This window comes from Grammomys surdaster, unplaced genomic scaffold, assembly GCF_004785775.1.
Source record: "Grammomys surdaster isolate TR1022 unplaced genomic scaffold, NIH_TR_1.0 185, whole genome shotgun sequence".
Taxonomy (NCBI): domain Eukaryota; kingdom Metazoa; phylum Chordata; class Mammalia; order Rodentia; family Muridae; genus Grammomys; species Grammomys surdaster.
Genome location: NW_021604630.1, coordinates 16,506,154 through 16,526,284, shown reverse-complemented (window position 1 = coordinate 16,526,284; position 20,131 = coordinate 16,506,154). Strand labels below are relative to the sequence as shown.

Below are 20,131 nucleotides of genomic sequence, written 5' to 3'. Positions count from 1 at the left end.
TAACACATGGAGTTTTATACTTTTAAAAGTCAAAGCTAATAGCCTATAAACTAAAATACAAACTACAGCATACTTGGTGTCTAGTAAAGTACTTATGAGTGTGGTCTCCCCACATGTGAAAATCATTCCCTAAGTATTTCCCATTGAGAAGGACCTCCCACTGGAATATTGTTCCTCCTTGATCTGTCTGTGTGGTGGTTACACATGTCTGTTCTTTTGAGGGCAGTTTATTGAGCTATGTACTCAGGACCTGAAGCTTTTCTTTATGTATGTTATACATCAGTGGAGAGAGAGAGAGAAGAAGAGGGAGAGGGAGAGGGAGAGGGAGAGGGAGAGGGAGAGGGAGAGGGAGAGGGAGAAAGAGAGAGAGAGAGAGAGAGAGAGAGAGAGAGAGAGAAAGAGAAAGAGAAAGAGAAAGAGAAAGAGAAAGAGAAAGAGAAAGAGAAAGAGAAAGAGAGAACATGAGACTGTCCTAGAGGACAAAGATGTGGCAGTCACTTATCAAGCATTACAGATTAACAACAGGCAGCACCCCCAACAAAAATGTGCAGTGTTTTCCCCCAAACTCTAGGAAACACACAAACATAACACACGGCAGATGCTTCTCCATGTGGATAGCTGAGAACCATATGTTCTGAAGGAATCCTGAGCCAGCAGCCAGAACCTCAGCTTCTCTAGCAGCCCATGATGTTTTTGAAAACTATTCACACTTCAAAAGACAAAATGCCAAATCCTGTACTGAAAGTCTACCTGGACTCAGGGTATGTTGGGTAAAAAATCAAAATAGTATCACCTCTGTGTCGGTCTGTCTGTCTGTCTGCTCCCTCCCCCATTCTTTCTCTCATCTTTGCTTTTTTTCCTCCTTTTTTTTCTTTTTGGGCAGGTTCTTATGTAAGCCAAGGCTGGTCCTTGAACTCACTATGTAGTAGCTAAGGATGATGCTGACCTTCTGGCTCTTCCACTTTTTTCTCCTGAGAGCTGGGATAAAAGGTTATGTACCACCATAACCTGGCTTTATATGATGCTGGGGTAGAAAAGAACCCAGGTCTTTGTGTGCGCTAGGCAAACACTCTAACCCAGCCTGGTCTTCCAAAGAACTGGAGCAGGGGCTATCCCCAAAGCTGTTGACTATACGTGGGATGTATTGCTCTAGCTGAGCTACCTTGTCTGGGCTGAGTAGGAGAGGATGGGCCTAGCCTATCAGAGACATGATATGCCAGGGTGGAGTGGGGGGATACCCAAATGGTCTTCAGAAGAAGAGGGAGTGTGGGGGAGAAAGATTGTGGGAGGGGGGCAATGAGTGGGAGTAAGTATTAAATAAATAAATAAATAAATAAAAATAAATAAAAATAAAGTTCACTTTTCCTTGGCAAAAAAAGTTTCCTTAAAGTTGAAATCCACATGTTTCAGCCCTCCTTTGATCCACTTTAGGAAGTAAAGAGAAGCCACCTACAAAACTCACAGAGCATCCATGAACCCTAACCTACCAGTCTGTAACAGTTCCAGTGCCATCTTCAGATTGAAACCTAACGCGTTGGAAAGACACTGTAGTGTTAACCTCGGGAAAGACTCTTCAGCCTGCAATTTGAATATGAAACCCATCCTTATCTAGAATAGCAAGCTGTTAGGCATCTTAATTGTTTCCCTTTCTTGCACTTTACCATATAGCATAATACAAAGGGTGCACAGATAATTCTGTGTAGCATATCCCGAGATAAAAATCTTTCAGGACTTCCCATGAATGGCTGTTAGAAAGTCTCACACCGCTGCAACTGTGCTAGCGAGTGTCTCTCTGTCCACCAATCAGACCATCTACCATGTTGTCCTAGGAAGGTCTCAAGGCATGATCGATAGCACTGGAGCATGGGTCAGAAGAATGAGTTTGACTCCTTAACATGCTACTACAAGCCCTAGATTACTAGAAGAGTCATCCTCCCCTTTTAAGTCTCGGCATCCGTATTTTTCTAAAACAAAGATAATGAAATAGTTAATTCTTGTCCTTGGAATATCATAGGAGGGAAATGGGGTATGCACCGGAGAATCAGCCCTGCTGCTGTATCTTCTTGTCATGGAGGAGCTGTTTGAGCAGGAAGGGTAACATGCACGAGCTGTTGCTAATGCACTGGTTAATGGCTGAGGGAGAAGACCACTGGGCCATACACATAATTCAGTACGGACCTGCCAGGCAGACGGACTCAGGATTTAGACAAATCTCATGAGAGCCTCTGCACAGATACTAAAGAAAGGCTTCTGACTTCTTCTGAGACAATAGCAGCAGGAGACAGAGTTTGCAAGATTCCTAAAAGTTGTCCCTGACCTTTGAGTCTTGTTGAAGAACCTCATCCCTCAGTGTTGGAGCTCTCTGGGGTCCAAGGTGGAAGGCGGCTTGGAGTCAGCCTGCAACCAAAGCGTAGGCTTTGCCTTGTCAATGGATCCTGGCAGCCTAGGGAAGGAGGGGCTCTCCACTGTGATGCATAGGTTTTTCTGCTCCTAGTCTCAGATGAGATAGAAGCTACGAGGATTATATACTTCAGGAATCCTGCTCTGAAGCATCAGCTCCAGGAACTCATAAGAACAAATACAAGGGAGTCTTTAGTGACCCATCCTGTTACTATGAAGGTTCCAGCAGGAACTGGTCTCAGGTCTGAGTACAGGGATGAGCAGCCAACAGCCACACCATGCAACTGTGGAACTTGTCACGACAGAAATTTTCCTTCCTATGCAGCCCATTATGAGACTATTTCAATTCCAAGTGTCATAATTGAGCACTCAAACTGAGGGAAGGCAAGCGTGACTGAAATCAGGAATGTTATATTTCATTTTAATATGTAATTGTTGATTAATATGTACGCTATTGATATTTGCACATTAATCACATATTTGCATATAATTGCATGGTGCTATGTAGTTGTTAATATGCAATTATAATTTATTAAAATGCATACTAATTATATAATTGAATGCATATAAATTGTACTTACTATTCAATCTAAGTTGCTACATGTGTCAAGTGGCTGCCCTATTGGGCACTATAGGCATAGACCCTGAATCAGATGGTCCTGTGTTCAAATCTTTGTACCATCTATATGGGACTTTGAGAATTTTCTTAATTTCTCTAGACCTCAAGTTTCACATCTGGAAAAGGAACTCTGGAAGTAATACATGTATTTATCTTGAAAGATTGTCATAATACTTACCTGAAATACTCCACACATAAAATCATTAAGCCCCGAGCCTGAACAAAAAGGCCTTCCCACCCCACCCCCACCTTTACTTCGTGAAGTGGGAATCCCAGTTTGGAGGTAACCTCGGCAGTTCGAAGAGTTCTGCTGTGAACCAAACACATACCTGTGAAGAAGATGTAGGTGGAGCCTGTTCTGGCTTCGTCCCGTCTGCAGATGTAGCCATTGCACAGTCGCTCCCAGCAGCTGAACTCACCCGTGTCGGCTGCGGTGGAGTTGACCAGAGTCAACTGCCCATAGCGTTCATTCTGCTTCACGCTGTAATTTCAAGAGAGGTTGGGGCATCAGAGCAGGTCAGAACCCAGCCAGGGGGCCTTGTAGTCACATCACATGATTTCTGTTTCATTGCTTCCAAATGTAAATACCCCGCTGACCCTATGTGCCCTCTTAAATGGCAAAAACCAGTAAGAGTGTGTTTAGTGGGTAGAGGAAATGGGGGGGGGGGGCGGACACCGAAAGAAAGCCTTTCCTAAAAGGAAATAATAAATGACAATTGTGTTTTCCAATGGAGGAAACTCTCTTTGGCCTCGGAGCTGGGGTTTCTAGAAGTAAGATCATTGGGGGGCCTTAGCATGCAGCCTTACTGATTCGGCCAAAAAAAAAAAAAAAAAAAAAAAAAAGCCTGGACTGTTGCTTGCTTTTAAAGAAAGGGGCTTAGAGCACAGCAATGTGGAATTAGCCGGAGCTCCAAGGTTAAGCTTGGAATCTTAGAGACATTGTATTGTTAATGTGAAAAGTAGACCCTGTTTTCTCTGCTGAGACGTGAGCTCCAGGCACTGGAGCAGACCTCTGAAGTACTCATGGCCGTTGGCATTTCTGGCTTTTGCTCTGGTCTCATCCTGCTAGTCTGTGTTTATTTTTTATTTTTCCACTGTGCTTTTATCTAGTTGACTGATAAGAGGGTCTGGAAATCCCCAATTTTTCCCTGAAATAAAGAAAGGCATTATTATGGACTAGTAACGTCAACAAATTGTCCTGATAACTGTATCGTCACCAAAAAACTCAGAAGCACGGTCTTCATAACGGATGTTCCCTTGTGGTTCAGGAGTCCCAGCATGCAATACCAAAATAAATGCTTTTAATCCAAGCATTCATCTCAGATATCCGAATGCTTCAGCTCTCTGGGGTTCACATAGCTTTCAGATGGAGTGGAAGGCCTCTTTTTCATCTTGCCACAGGATCAGTATGAGCACAATATTAAATTTAGCACATACGAAATGTCTGGGTGTGGGGTCCTGAACACAGCTCTGCCCTCGTTCCCACTGGATGGCTTATTGTGCCCACCAGGCCTGCCGAGAGGAGGCTGCCCACTCCCATCCCTTCGCCTGTCTCCCTTAAACTGGACGGAAATCTCTCCTCCCTCAGGAAGCTTCTAATTACAATGGACTCAGGCATCTCCCCCACTTTCTCCTAATGAAGTAGTTGGCCCCTTGTTTTCCTGCCCCTCTGACACCCCTGGCTTCCTGTTATGACACTGGATGCTGACAGGGAAAGGGACTGTGCCACGTTTGTTTCATATTCTCAGAGGGGGGAAAAATCTGTGCACAATATGGATTCCTGAAATACAAATGCTGCAGACAGTTTAGATACAGAATACCCACAGCCCAGGAGACCCCAGCTCATGAGATTTAGAGGGGATGATGTTACCTCCTAAGCAGTAAGGCCTAGTGGGAACTCTCTTTTCTGATCACTGGTGCCTGAGGAGAGTGAGACCTTCACCCCCTTTCTTTGTCATTTTTATGACTTCCTAGACATGGGGAGAATGGCTCTGTCTCACGGTGTACTGCCACCAAGATATATCACTAATGACTGCCATGATATGTCACCACGAGACCAAAGCAACGGGTCAAACAGTCATGAACTCAAAGTTAAAAAGCTGTAAGTCAAAAGAATGATCCTATTCTTCCCTTAAGTATTGTTAGAGTAACAAACTTAATAGCAGATTAGAACACAGGGGCTCAGAAAAGTGACGTCCCCGAGACACACAGCTGGTGACCAGCTAAACAAGGCAACACAGTGTGAGTTAGTGTGTACTTAGCATGTACTTAGATAACAAAGTGCATACAAAGCATTCCATGCAAGGCCTTGTTCGATGTTTTTCCAATTATTTCTAATCACACGTAATTGTTAGGTTCAGGCTAGCTATTGTGATCGCAGCCACAGCAACAAGGAACAAGACACACCCAGCACTGGAGAGCGTTAGCACAGCAAATAAAAACTGGTAGACTTTAAGGAAATTGCATTATGATTCAAGAGTTAAAACTAACAGTCATAAAAAGACCCAGGAGTAACTAACCAGGTTCTCACAAAAAAAATGAAATTCTCAAAGGGTGAGGAGAAGAGCCCAAAGGTAGCCTTGAAGAGGAGGCCAGACAAACGGGGCTTGTCTAGCTAGAGGAAGGGGGCAGTAGGGACCTGATAGAGAACAGGCAGTGTGCTTGCTCGGGGAACTGTACATCACACCAGGGCTGCTGAGGATGTGCTCCGCTGAATTCACTGTAGTGACCCGGGTATGCGGTACCTGGGAAGAATGTGCAATGTATCATAGATTTCTTTCATTGTTTGCAGAAGGAAACAGGAGCAGGGAGTCACAGACACATACACTGAGAACAGTGACACAGAGCATGGTCATCTAGTAAGCAGTGGGAACCAACTTTCACTCTGTGGAGTGGGAAGACATGGGACCACCATCGTCAGGACAGGAGCAGACAGAACCAGAAAAGGAGAGGTAGAAAGAAAAGAGAACCTGAGACGTTGCTGCTGTTAACATAGTGAAGAAGGGCCTAGGCATGGGCTCTGGAGGATGTGGAAATCCTCCAGGGAGGCAGGGATTTGCAACTGACTGGAAAAGAGCAGCAGGATGAGATGTTATCTGGAATGGCCTCACACCTTCAAACTCTGGTAGAAGGGATAGAAAAATCTGTGACTGAAACAAATTGAGGAAGATACCTTATGTCAATCTCTGGCCCCTGTACACATACACTGCTAGGTACACACACACACACGCACATGCACACACACACACACACACACACACACACACGGTATGAAACAGAAACAGGACTCATCATAGAGGTCCAAAGAGAAAGCTTCAAGAATAAATGCTCTAGAGCATCGGATGTCTTTTAAGAGAGACTCCTCAGCAAACACATGCATGCAATTTCATTTAGCAGTGTGAAACTCTTGGGCAACCATCAAGCTTAATTTCAGGGGCTGGAGAGATGGCTTAGTGATTGGCATATTTGTTTTTCTTGCAGAAGACCCAGTTTTAGTTCTCAGCACCCACATGACAGTTTACTACCAGCTTATGCCAGTTACAGGGTAGCCAATCCCGTCTTCTGACCTCCACAGGCACCAGACACACATACATGCAGGTAAAAACACTTGTACACATAAGATAAGTAAATCTTAAAAGAAAAAGAAGGAGGAGAAAGAGGAAGGGGAGGAGGAGGAGGAGGAAGAAAAGGAGCAGCAGAAGAAGGAAGAGGAGGAGAAGGAGGGGGATGGGGAAGAAGAGGAAGAGCAGCAGAAGAAGAAGAAGGTAAAGGAGAGGGGGAGAGAGGAAGGGGAAAATGATTAATTTCAGAGGTTAAAAAAAAATGTCAAAAGAAAATGGAAGTTGAGGTCTCCTCAGGAGCCCTGACCACATGACATCTGGCCACACAAGCTCTCCAGAGCTCAGAAGCAGCTAAAATGAAAAGCACGTTTCCTGGACCCAGCATGTGTTTGCATAAGTAGTGGCAGAAAGGGTAAGAGGTCATTCCTACCAGGGAACTAAGCAGGCACATGAAAGCTAACACAGGAGGATGACCTAGCCGCCACCGTATCGCATGCTGTATCTTTAGCAGACTGGGGGTGGAAGGAAGGAAATGCCCTGGAAAACATTTCTGCATATTTCCACCCCCTCTTCTATGCAAACCTCATCAAACAGGAAACGAATTATTTAAAAGGATTACAGTTTAAATGCCTGGATTTAAAATGTCCATTTCTACCAGTGGTTTTGCATAGTCTAAGCATCAGACTGCCCAGAGAGTAGGATCTGGGCAAATCTGCTGGGTGCTGAGCCTATGTTATGACACGGTGAAAGGCAGAGGCTGAGCCCTGAGAACCACTGTCTAAGCGGAGATGCTTCAACCAAAGGCCCGCTTTTCTCTTATAACCACTGAACATCTCCGGGGGAGCAGGAAGAAGAGAGGGATGGGAGGTAGGAGTTAAAAACAATTGTTGTGACTAAAATACCATTAAAAGGTGGGATAGGAACATCAGGATGAACTCGGGCATAACAGCTCTGAGCATCCTAACACATTAGCTTACTTCAGTTTTGTTTTCTTTTTTTCTTCTTTCAAACTGACACTTCTGACCTGGGGAGTAATGGAAAAGGCCAGGATTCAAGGAGCACTTGAATGTTCAATGTTCAAAATGTTTTGATGGAGCATTCATTCAATATTTCTGACCATGAGTGTGAGTCTGTGTGTGTGTGTGTGTGTGTGTGTGTGTGTGTTTCTGTTCCTGTTAGTGGAGGGCTGAAACTTTCTGCATTTGGGTCAGCTTACTCTCCTTTAGAGTCATGGATATGGACACAATGAAAGGAGCTGGTACCTCCTAAAATGAACACCAGGATATCCCAAAAATAGGAACCTCTCCTGAGGCAGCAACCAGGAAACAATGGTGAGCCCTCTATAAGTCACAGGCAAGGTGTAAGCTGTGCTTTATAAGATAATTGTTAATTGTAAGTCCATAAGTACTTATGACTATAAACTAACTTGAAGACACTAGAGTAGAGATGATGCAGAGATTCTAGAGAGTTCCTTCACTCAACTTCTGTACAGAATCAAGGGAATTTAGAGGAGGGTAGCCAGTAAAAAGCCTCAAGGCCTGAGGGGGGTCTCAGGAGCAGGGAAAGATGCTAACCAGTCCAAGCAGGGACTGGGAGCAAGGCATTCAAAGAAGGAGAAGTCCTGAGAGGATAAAAAAGGAAGCCGAGTGCCCCTCCCCAGGGAGAAACATGACTGGGACATGGGTGGCCACTTTGTGAAAAGTTCATGCCCAAGAAAACTATCATGAACTGCAGAGCTACAAGAACCAGATTCAAACCCCTGCCTCATAATGACTTTAAGACTTCAGAGATGGATTTCTCCTCTTCCACATGCTGTGTACCTGATCCCTGTAGATCTGTACTGAAAACAGTCAATAGCTGACCCTTAAGGTATGTACTATGCTGTTCAGATGAGTCACAGCCTCAGCCCAGAGGATAACCCTAAGCCCTTTAGACTAGATCATTGTCATGAGGCCCCGTGCTGCTTATCATTCTCACAGTCACATCAGCTTGAAGGTACCAACATTTCCTTTTACTGACGAGAACCCTGAAACGTGGACAATCAGCCCCTCCCAAGCCTTCTAGCCGGTTCTTCTCGTCTAACCTAGCGTCTGTCACACAGACTTGATCATAAGTGTTCATAAGCGAAAGGCGTGGCTTCATGCTCCCAAACCAAGACAAACTGATGCAAATCTAAGAAATAGTGCCTCTAGATGTGGCTACCCTACTCCACAACCCCCCCCCACACACACTCATACATACTCACTTGCACACACCCATGGCAAAGAAAAAGATCATGCATGAGCTCATGAAATCAGTTTATCAGTAGAAATCAGGGTAAGTGACACAATGCCTCTTGTTCTACTGAAAGCCATAGTAAACCATCTAGCAACTGCTGGAAGGCAACTAACCATAGGAAAACTATCAGTTAAGCATTGACTACATGTCTGATAGATAGTACAGGAAGCACATGTCACCATTTCTATAAAGCATGATTCTCATGCTCTGCTAAATCTGCTACCTCCTCTGCCTTAGTTCTCTTGAGACCCCATGAGGCAAACACTGTTGTTCTCCTGTGTTGTAGGCAAACAGCCCAAGGCCAGAATGGTTAGGATACTACCCGAATGTTATCCAGAAAGAGCTGAAGCCTCAGGATAATTGGAAGCCCCATTTAATTCATTTTTCCCAGGGTCACTCATCCATCTAAACTCAGACTTCCAGTCTTGGACACTATTTTAAGATGGCATAAAATCAAAAATGCATTAAACATCCGCATTCAACCTTCACGTCAAGAATTAATTGGTTGCTTTCTACCACATGCAAGGAACTGTGCCAAGTCTCAGCGGGGATCAAGACTCATGTATGCCTCCTAGTCTGCATTTCAAGTGTTTGCAGAGGGCCTGTGTTTACTCTGAGTCTCAATTTAAGAATGTGTCAGAAAAGAATTACTCTGTGATATGCTGGGAATGGTTTCACATGACAGAGCTCAAATGCTTAGGAACAGACAGCTGGGGAAGACATGTTGAAGCTGTCAGCCACAGTTACATTTATTTTAAAGGAAGAAAGAAGTTATATATGCATGAAAACTCACAGAAAACCAAATAAACAAACTAAGGAACCTCAAAGTAAATAAAATTCCCTTCTTTCTTTCTTTCTTTCTTTCTTTCTTTCTTTCTTTCTTTCTTTCTCTCTTTCTCTCTGTCTTCCTTCCTTCCTTTCTTTCCTTCTTTCTTCCTTCCTTCCTTTCTTCCCTTCCTTTCTTCCTTCCTTCCTTTTTTCCTTTCTTCCTCCTTCCCTTCTCCTTCCTTCCTTCCTTCCTTCCTTCCTTCCTTCCTTCCTTCCTTCCTTCCTCTCTCTCTCTCTCTCTCTCTCTCTCTCTCTTTCTCTCTCTCTCTTTCTTTCTTTCTTTCTTTCTTTCTTTCTTTCTTTCTTTCTTTCTTTCTTTCTTTCTTTCATTCTTTCTGACACAGGGTTTACTTTGTATAGTCCTGGCCATCCTGGAACTCTCTCTGTGTAAAGCAGGCTGGCCTCAAACTCACAGAGATCTGCCTGCTTCTGTCTCCTGAGTTTTGTGATCAAAGGTATGAGCTACCCCTGCCTGGCTTGTCAATACAGTTCTAACATCTGAAATGAGGCTGGAAGAGAGCTGGTAAGGTGCTTGGCTTGCAAGCTCAAGGACCCAAGTTCATCCCTGGAACCCATGTTTACAAAACAAACAAAACCAAACAACAACAACAAAAGTATCTGTGATGGCAGGTGGTCCAGCAGTGGGGAGGTGGAGGCAGAAGGACAGATGGACAGATGGATTCCTGGAGGCCAACATTGGTGAGGTCTAAGTCAGTAAGAGGTTCTTTCTTAGGAATATCAAGGTGAAGGTGGATGGCTCTTGAAGCCCACTACCGAGGTAGCCCTGTGGCACACACATACACACACACACACACACACACACACACACACACACACACGCACACACACGCGTGCATGCATGTTTGCAGAGTCATACTCATTCATATTTTCTTACATTCACACACTCACATACACTCACATCCACATTCTTACAACTCTCCTCACGCACACACACTGCACACACACACACACACACACACACACACACCGCTCACACATACATTCACACTGTCTCACACTCACATTCTCTCGCACACAGGAAATCAGGTTGAAATATTTCAACTGTTGTTCGTCATCCACTCCCCTATCACCTTTGAGTCCACTTACTTTTTAATCCATAACCACCAACAGATTATCATATATCTACCCATCCGAACATCGTCTATCTGCATGTCTGGGTACTATCCAATAAACAATCCCAAACCCTTTCATGTAACTACAGTATTTAGGTTCCTACAATGGCCTACGGTAATGCATGTGAAATGTGTTCTTGAGCTTTCTGTTGCAGTAACCTATGCCTGAGTCTTTCTGTTACTCAGAAATGGCACCGCAGGACGATATGCATGACATCTCTCTGGCTCTGCAGCCTGTCTGTCCGTCCATTCATCTGACTGTCAGTCTGTCTGTCTGTCTCTCGATCTCAAGTTCTCTCCACAGCACTGACCGGACCCTGAGCACCGTTCCAGCATTTTCACCCGCCGCCCCGATATCTTGCTTTACCATGCATGGATAAAGCGTGTGCTTTATCACCACAAACCAAAACAAGGCCTCCTAGGATGATGCCTTAAAGATGCAGGTAGGTCTCCACTGCCTCCAAAGGAAGAGGGCGTCAACACTTCCTCCATAGGAACAGGACATGGCTGCCTCCGACTTCACTAGTCAAAAACGGTGTTGAGTTCTGAGAAACTTAGCTAACCCCTGTGTGATATCACCCTGTAACTCAGAAAGGTATTCAAGATACCTAAGTTTATTTCTGAAACATTTACATATATGTAAAAAGCAAACCTGTAAGATTCTATACTATAGAATTAATAGTGAATACTTGGCCTTTTGATAGCCCCTACAATTTGCTTTTCATAGCTTTTAAGTTGATGTTTATTTCTTTGAGATAGACTCACATGTGTCCCAGGCTGGCCACCTACAGGATGCGAGCCTGAGAATGACCTTGAATTTTGAATCCTCTTGCCTCTCTACCTCTTGAGTGCCAGCGTCACAGCGTGGGCTGCACACCTAGTTTTATGCCATGCCAGGGATGGAGCTGGGGCTTTGTGTACATCAGGAAAACGCTGCTTCCACTGAGTGACATCTCCCAGCTTCTAAGTCCATAAATCATATGAGCATGTGCTGATGTGTAATAAGAAAAACTACCACAGAAGCAGACTGAGTTAAACCTCATGGAACCGCTGAGCAGACACTCTAGAGTCACTCAAGCGTGTGTACTTTAAATATCTGGAAGTGACCTCACATCACCTTTTTAGAATATAAATTTCCAACTGGCAGGGCCAGCAGGAATTTCTCTGGAGGCATAAAAAACCCAGGATGTCATCCATGCTGGTTACAAAAATAAAGCCCATCAGTGTGCAAAAAGTGTTCAGCCTTGAGTTGTTTTCAGTCTTTGTACATCCCTGAAGCTTAACCCAGCCCCCTACCCGCCAAGCGTCTTAGGTACTGGCCTTCCAGATTCACCATGTAGAATAAGCTCATTAGCTTTTAGATAAACCAGGGGAAAAAAGCTCTACGCATTATTCTAGAAAGAATAGTTCTGGGAGACAGAAGACAATGGAGCAAGCCTCTGCCACTCTTGCTAAAAAAACAAGCTGAGGATTCCTAGTAGGCAGGGCCATAGCCACAGCAAGTATATTATGGCTGAGCTAGAATAGTGAATGCAGAAGCCATGGGGCTTGGGTCCATTTGTATACCACACAGAGAGCTCACCTTGGAACAGGCCTCCCCAAACTCTCTTAAGAACATCTCAAGTATGCCACACTGCTGGTGAATCTCCTGAGCTCACTGGAAACAGGAAGACACAGAGAAGAGTATTGAAAATTGGACTTAAAATCCAATTCTTATCTATTGATTTATTAAGCATATAAATTTATTAAGTATAATAGGTTTCGTGTGCTTTGGTCACATTTGTCTCATGTTCTCTCTTGCCTCTCCCCCTCTCATATTGCCACTCCGAAATTCTGTGTCTGGTACATGTTTCGTGTCATTTAGTTTAGGAGCTGTTTCTGGCTGGAGCTGATTCTGTTTTTCTTCTTGTGTATGTGTGTGTGTGTGTGCATGTGTGTATGTGTGTGTATGTGTGTGTGTGTTATGCTATGTGCAGTGTATATGGTGTGTGTGGTTGCATGTGTGTGGTGTATATGTGTAATATGGTGTGTGTGTGTGTGTGTGTATGTATAACCTAGGAGATTCCTTATTCATAGGCTATTGCACACCATTCAGCTGGGCACCTATTAATGTCCACTCGAGACACACTTGTGGGAGTCACCCTTGTGATATCTCACATAGATAATTGCCGAGTTCTTTTTCTTTACCCAAATGCCAACCAGCCGGATGTACTACACATGAATACAGGAGAACACACTCTTTTGTATCAGCTTTGGTTGCTAACACAGGGTTCCGTACCTTGGGTCACCTTGCCTGTCTCAGCTACTGACTGGAGTTCCTAAAGAGCATAAGTGATATCACAGGGAGAGCTGAGCTGGTAATGACATTGATCTCCTTTCCAAACCAAATGAGACACCACGATTTCCCCAGGTTCTAAGAGAAAGGGGGGGAGTGGAGCGAGGCCTTAGGCAGCAGGAATGACCCATAGAGCCTAAAAGGCGACAGGATCTTGAAACCACATGACAGGGCAGACAAGCCAGGAATCCAGGTGAAGTGGGAGTCTCTGGGCAGGGGAAGACAGGGAGAATCTACAGCCAGTGCAGGGCGGGCGGATGGAGCTGTCAGAGAAGCTGCATTCAGACAACAGAGGCAAGGCTCTGACACCTTGGTTCATTCCCTCTTCGTGGCACGCCCTTTGGACAGGTACTTACCACAGGACATAAAATCCTCCATTTTAAAACCTATCCTTTATCCCCTTTCCCATCTTCCTCATCTGACAAACCTTTTAAAGGGTTTTACTCGGACTTTATATATTGAAATTCTTGGCAAAAATGTTCATATCTCAACAACACCAATTTTTATTTTTGCAAATAAAATCCCAGACCTCACCCACATTCAGACATATTTGTCAAAGCAGGATCACATTAGGAAAGTAGGCAGAGTCACTCAGCGACATCCTAAACCATTTCTGTAGAATGATAGTCTCCAAGATTGTCATCTGCCTGAGTTTTGTCATATCCCCAGCCTGTCTGACTTGGCATAGGGACTTGACTTGACCAGCATTGTCCTTTTTATATTTTAATACCATGCAGTACATCTGGGAAAAATCACATAAAGACTTTTCGTAACGTTCAAGAAATGAGAGGAGTTGTTTAACATTCTTTTAAAATAAAAAGTTAGCAGAAAGCATTTCCTCCTTCCTTCAGAAGTATGTGGAGACATGGGGGTGGAGCGCTGGATCTCTGGATCTCACAGTTCCCCAGAAAAGTTAGTGTGAATCTTTCAGCACTTTGTGGTGCTATGGACTGTGTTAGTCAGCCTTCTCTAATGTAGCAAAATACCCACAAGAATCAACTTTTAATGGGGAAAGGTTTAGTTTGGCTGGTGATTTAGGGTGTTTCCGGCTATAATGGCTTGGTGGTCTCAGTGAAGAACATCACTGTGGGAATACACAGCCAAAAAAACAAAATATGTCATGGAATCTAAGAAGTTGAGAAAGAGAGAGACAGAGAGACAGTGTGAACATGTATATACACCTGTACACACACACACACACACACACACACACACACACACAGAGAGAGAGAGAGGCTGGAAAGCGACCAGGGTCTCAATATTCCATTCAAAGATACATTTCTAATGGCCTAATTTCCTTTCCCTAGGCCCCACTTCTAAAGATCCTAACAGTACCATTAGCTGGATACCAGGTTTTGGGTCATACTCCAGACCCAGACACCAGCGTGGGACATCTAGTTTGTAGGAGACTGATGCGTTTTACTGAAAACCAAACTCGTGACAGACTGGCCATTTCCCTGTGCTTTGCCTCTTTGGGATACAATAGGATGAATAAAAATAGCTCAGCTTCACGGAGAGGCTGACTCCACACGCCAAGTGCTTGCCACACATGACCTCATTCTATGCTGATAACTCGAGAGGAGATGGATGCTATTATTACCCTCCCCCACCCATGCCCCAAAAGGAACATAGCTGTGATTTTTTTTTCCTGCACCATTAACACTGTCAGAACATTCAGTACACCCAGAGAAGACTTGTACCCTGCCTTCCCACCAGTCTATCTCTAGAGACATGTGGGGGCCTGTTCTGGTGCCATAGAATGTCCTACCTTTAGGGTGGGGTGAGTTCTTTATTTTTAATTTCCAGGGTGGAAATTTACTTGAAGATAGGTATCAGAGGTTGGCTACAGCATATACTTTTGACTTCTTGCCACACTGAGGACTTAATCCAGCAACTTGGTATAACTAGACCAGGACTCTGCTGCTGCCACACTGAGGACTTAGTCCAGCACCTTGGTATAACTAGGCCAGGACTCTGCTGCTGAGGTCCATACCCAGCTTGCTACTGCTCTGTTCCTGTGACCCAAGGCAACTTCAGGAGGGGGAAGGGCTTTATTTTAGCGTATGGTTTACAGTCTATTGTAGAGAGAAGCCAGGTCAGGAACCTGAAGCAGAAAGCATGGAGAAGCACAGCTTGCTGGATCTCTCTTGAGCTTCGCTGTTTTCTTATACAGCCTACCATGACCACTATGTCCTAAGGATGCTACCACACTCACAGTGGGGCAAGGCTTCTACTAAAAGTCAACATAATCTCCCTCAGAAATGCTCTCTGGTCTAGGCAGTTCCTCAATAGAGGCTTTCCTCTCAGGTGACTCCAGGCTTAGTCAAGATGCTAACTAGGACAGCGACTTGTACATGGACCCAACCTGCAGCTCCACCTAAGGAGAAAGAGAAGCAGAACCCACGCCATTTTTATTTGTTCTGCCAAGAAAATCCAGCTTTGAAGGAAAATGAGTTTGAATTTGAAACAAGTCCACCTAACACAATGAATTCCCTTATGTGTACTGAGGTGTATACATAAGTGCAGATAAAAAAAAAACGGTATCAGTGCTGTTTTATGTATATTTTACCATAGCGAGTTAGCCAGAGAAGAAAGATGCTTTCCTCTTCACATACTACCAGTGGGTGTTCACATTATGCAGTTTGTTCCCTCTCAATAGTGAGTTCTGTCTGGTCATAAATACTCCCTCACATTCCTTTCTTTGAAAATGCCCTTCGGATGGATTCCTTACCCCATGTAAGCTGGGAGCCAGGCTGCTTAAGAGACTGGCGTGCAGCCCGCTGTCTGCTTCCCTGGCCCACCCTCCTTTGTGTAGTCTGTGGGTGGAGTGAGCTGTGGCCCAGTGCAGCCAAGTGGAAACACAGATGCCGTCTCTTCTCCTAAAAGCTATTTATTGTTCTCAGAGGAACCAGCCATCAAAGAGAGCTGAGCCTCACCCACTCCTCCCAGCTTCCAGTTCTTGACTGAAAAAAAATGTTAACATCCTACACCACACACCACAGACACATCCTGAAAGATAATGTTTGGATCCCCCTTTTTTCCCTTATTTTTCCTGTGGAGCAGCTCTAGGGGATGCCACCTTGTTAGCTGTTTAAAAATTGTCTCCTCACAGCTTACTTCCTCCCTTCTGGCAGTGATTTACTTAACCCTTTGGCTGGGCCACACATCCCAAATTTCTTACTTTGTTTTCTGACTCAGCAGAGTGCCAAGAATTCCCCTGTTCCTCCACCTGAAGTGTGTGGACGGCAGAATTGAAGAAGCAGAATGTTTGCAGAACGGATAGAAATGACTGATGCACCAGTGGGAGGTTATCATATGATCTGGACCGTTTTACTAGAATGTTTCACTGTGGCAGGCTGGGAAGAGACATTGTAGCTGATAGACTGCACTCAACATTTGTCTTTCTTTCTTTCTTTCTTTCTTTCTTTCTTTCTTTCTTTCTTTCTTTCTTCCTTCCTTCCTTCCTTCCTTCCTTTCCTTCTTTTCTTTTTTCTTTTTTCCTTTCTTTTTCTTTCTTTCTTTTCTTTTTTCCTTTCTTTTGCGTTTTCTTTCTTTTTCCCTTCCTTTTTCTTTTCTTTCTTTCTTTTCTTTTGCCTTTTCCTTCCTTCCTTCCTTCCTTTCCTTTCTCCTTTCTTTCTTTCTTCCTTTCTCTTTCTTTCTTTCTCTCTCTCTCCCTTTCTTTCTCTTTCTTCCTTCCTTTCTTTCTTTCTTTCTTTCTTTCTTTCTTTCTTTCTTTCTTTCTTTCTTTCTTTCTTTCTTCTTTCACTTTTTTCCAAGACAGTTTTTCTGTGTATCCCTGGGTGTCATGGAACTTACTCTGTAGACCAGGCTGGCTTCAAGCTCAGAGATCTATCTGGCTCCTTTTTTTTTGTTTTTTTGTTTTGTTTTTGAAAAAGATCTCACTATGCCTGCAACCTGAAATATAACCAGGCTGGCCTTGAACTCATAGAGCTTGATTCTGCTTCCCCAGTGCTGGGACTAAAGGCATGGACCAAGAATATATATGTGTATACACACATACACGCACACACACACACACACACACAAATTAGTAACGTTTCTAATTACCTTAGATGTCGCTCTAAATTTCTCCACGTGGCTGAGAAAGGCTGTAAGGGATGCTTCCTGCCTGCTTTCTGGCATAGCTGTCACCTCCTCGGTAAACCTCTTTCACCTCCATTGCCTCTGATACTTTACCTTCAATACACCCCCTCAGTTACAGGTGCGCTACTCTAGGTGGTTCTTTCAGTCTTTCCCCTTTCTAGAACTTTCTTACCCTCTTCTCGACCTCCTTTACCTGGTTAACTCAATTTTCAGGTATCAGCTTGAGTTTTTGCCTCCTGATTTCCATCAGCCTTTCGTACACCAGCTATATTAATCTGTTTATTCAATAGTCTATCTTCCTCTGAGATGATAAGTTCCACGGCCACATGCCTCCACAGGACTTTGCACATTAGTAGAGACTTTTAAAACGCGTTGGGAGCCGGGAAGGGTGCAGAGAGATCTGGAAACGGAACATGTGGTGAACTACAATGCACGCTGGTTGTTTTTTCAAGTACCCTGCGGCCCCCCACCCCCACCCCCTTTCTGGTCTCAAAGAGGTGGGATGTCCACACAACTGGAAACGATCCAGTGTGGAAGTGATACCCCAGTCTACCACACCACCTGAAAATGCAGTCAATGCAACATGTTTGTGCTCTGTTTAGCCACTCCTCATTTACAATCTTTTACTGAAGACTATTGTAATGCCGATAAATCCTGCCACCTAGTGGGCATTCTGATTATGACATGATTTGGAAATGACCCACTTAGAAGCTATCCCAGGAAGGCAAATTACATTCCACTTACTAGTTTTCAATCTTAAACTTGAAACTAGATGTATTAATATAGTCTATCCCAGGATGTAGCGAGTATGTCTCTCCTGAAACTGACTTCCCCAGGTTCCCAGGTCGAGAGTGACTTGGCTCCAAGTTTATTCCACGGGATCTATCACAGATGGCAGAGGATAGACAGCAGCTCCAGCCAAACCCAGGGGACCAGCCCAAGGTTTTGGACTCATTCTGTGGCTCAGCAGCTCCAGCCATCTATCTCTGCGCGTAATTTGCCTCATGGGAGTGTTTATTAGATGCTGGAAGAGCGAGGAGAAAGGAAAAGAATGGTCAGTGGGTACGAAGTTCCAATAGGCGGGGGAATTTGGCCCTCCTGTGTAGCGCTGGTGAGGTGACTGTGGCGAATAGCATTTTTGGATATTTCACAATAGGTAGAAGAGATAATTGTGAATGTCCTCAGCACAAAGAAATGAAAAATTATATGAGGTGATGAATATGTTAAATAGTCTCATTTGATTAGTACACATTATGTGTATGTATAAATCATTCCACTGCACCTCCACTAACATACACAATCACTGTGTGTCAAAGAAAGCAACAAGGATTAGTGACTAACAGGACTGGCTGTCATCTGGAGGAGCAGGGTTCAATTCTCAGTACCCACACAGCTGCTCACTCCAGTTCCAGAGGGATTTGCTACCTCTGTCTTCTGGCTTCTGCAGGCACAAGACTGGTGGCCCATGGTATATATGAAGGCAAAACCCCCATACACATTAAATAAAAGAAATAAAAATAAAGAAGGCAAATTTTAAAAACAACAGAAGCCAAAGATGGTAGCCATACCTATTATTCTCAGTACTTAGGACACTGAGGCAGGAGGATAACTGTGAGTATGAAGACAGCTTGGGTTACAAAGTAAGGACCTGTCTCAACTTTCTCCCCAAAAAGAACACGCAAGGAAAAAAAAGAGAAGGGGACCTTAAGTAAAAAAAATACTTAAGTTTTTGGTTTTGCTTTTTTTCTTCAGCTTGAAAGTTCAGTGACGAGGCTGGTTAGGAGTGCTTTCTCCACAGCCAAGAGGACTTGAATTCAGATCCTGGTGCCCAGGGAACATGCCAGGGATTCTACAATCCCTATAGCTGCAGCTCTGAGGAACTGAACGCCTCTTTTTGGCTTTTGTATGGACAAATGCAATAACAAACAAGTAAATAAATAAAAACTCTAAAAAGTGAAGAAATTAAAGCTCAAATAGACCTTGTTCCCAAGTCATGGGTCATATATACCATTGTACCTAACTCTTGACCAGCTCTCAGCCCCTGTTGACAGCATCACTTGCTCTCTGACAACCTGCATTTGTCAGGAGGCATTGTACCGGGTGCCAGGGAACACCAGGGAAGAGGCCTTCTTCATCTCTGGTAAGAGACAAGACCTTTGATTGGATGTGGATATGAAGGACGGAAACATCCAAGGTGATTCCCTCCTTCTGGTGATGTAAGAGTATGGGAGGAAGAAGCAGGAGAAAGGGACTCTATGGCTCCAATTTCTCCAGGAATTAGGTAATGACCTTAATAGCCTAAAGAGAAGGAAGTTAACTGTTTAAGGACCAAAAAAAAAAAATTGGGCTTTGATGGTGAATTCCTATAATCTCAGCACTGGGGTGGCTGAGGCAAGAGAATCATGCATTCAAGGTCAGTCTAGTTACAAAGCAAAGTCCCATCTATTAAAATAGGAAGAAAAGAGGGAGAGAGAGAGAGAGAGAGAGAGAGAGAGAGCGCACAAACTTGCTAGAGACCTGTATTCATCATGGTCAGGAGGGATGGAGATGAGCTATCTGTCTTTTCTTCCCTCCTTTTGCTACACACAGTGCACACATATGGTGCACACATATAGCACATACATACAGTGCACACATATAGGACATACATGCAGTGCACACATATAGCACATACATGCAGTCCACACATATGGTGCACACATATAGCACATACATGCAATCCACACATATGGTGTACACATGCAGTGCCCACATATAGCACATACATGCAGTGCACACATACAGTGCACACATACAGCACATACATGCAGCACATACACATAGTGCACACACACAGTGCACACGAGGCTCTAAGTACCTTTCAATGTCGTGTGAG

General features: G+C 44.1%; 1 protein-coding gene across 1 annotated transcript in view; it reads right to left on the bottom strand.

Moving 5' to 3' along the window:
- Positions 1-20,131, bottom strand: part of Pdgfrl (platelet derived growth factor receptor like) — a 59,167-nt gene that overhangs the window by 8,864 nt on the left and 30,172 nt on the right. Inside the window, exon 3 of the mRNA XM_028768164.1 lies at positions 3,349-3,500. Within this exon, the coding sequence (XP_028623997.1) occupies positions 3,349-3,500 (152 nt within the window). The remainder of the gene's footprint in view (positions 1-3,348; positions 3,501-20,131) is intronic.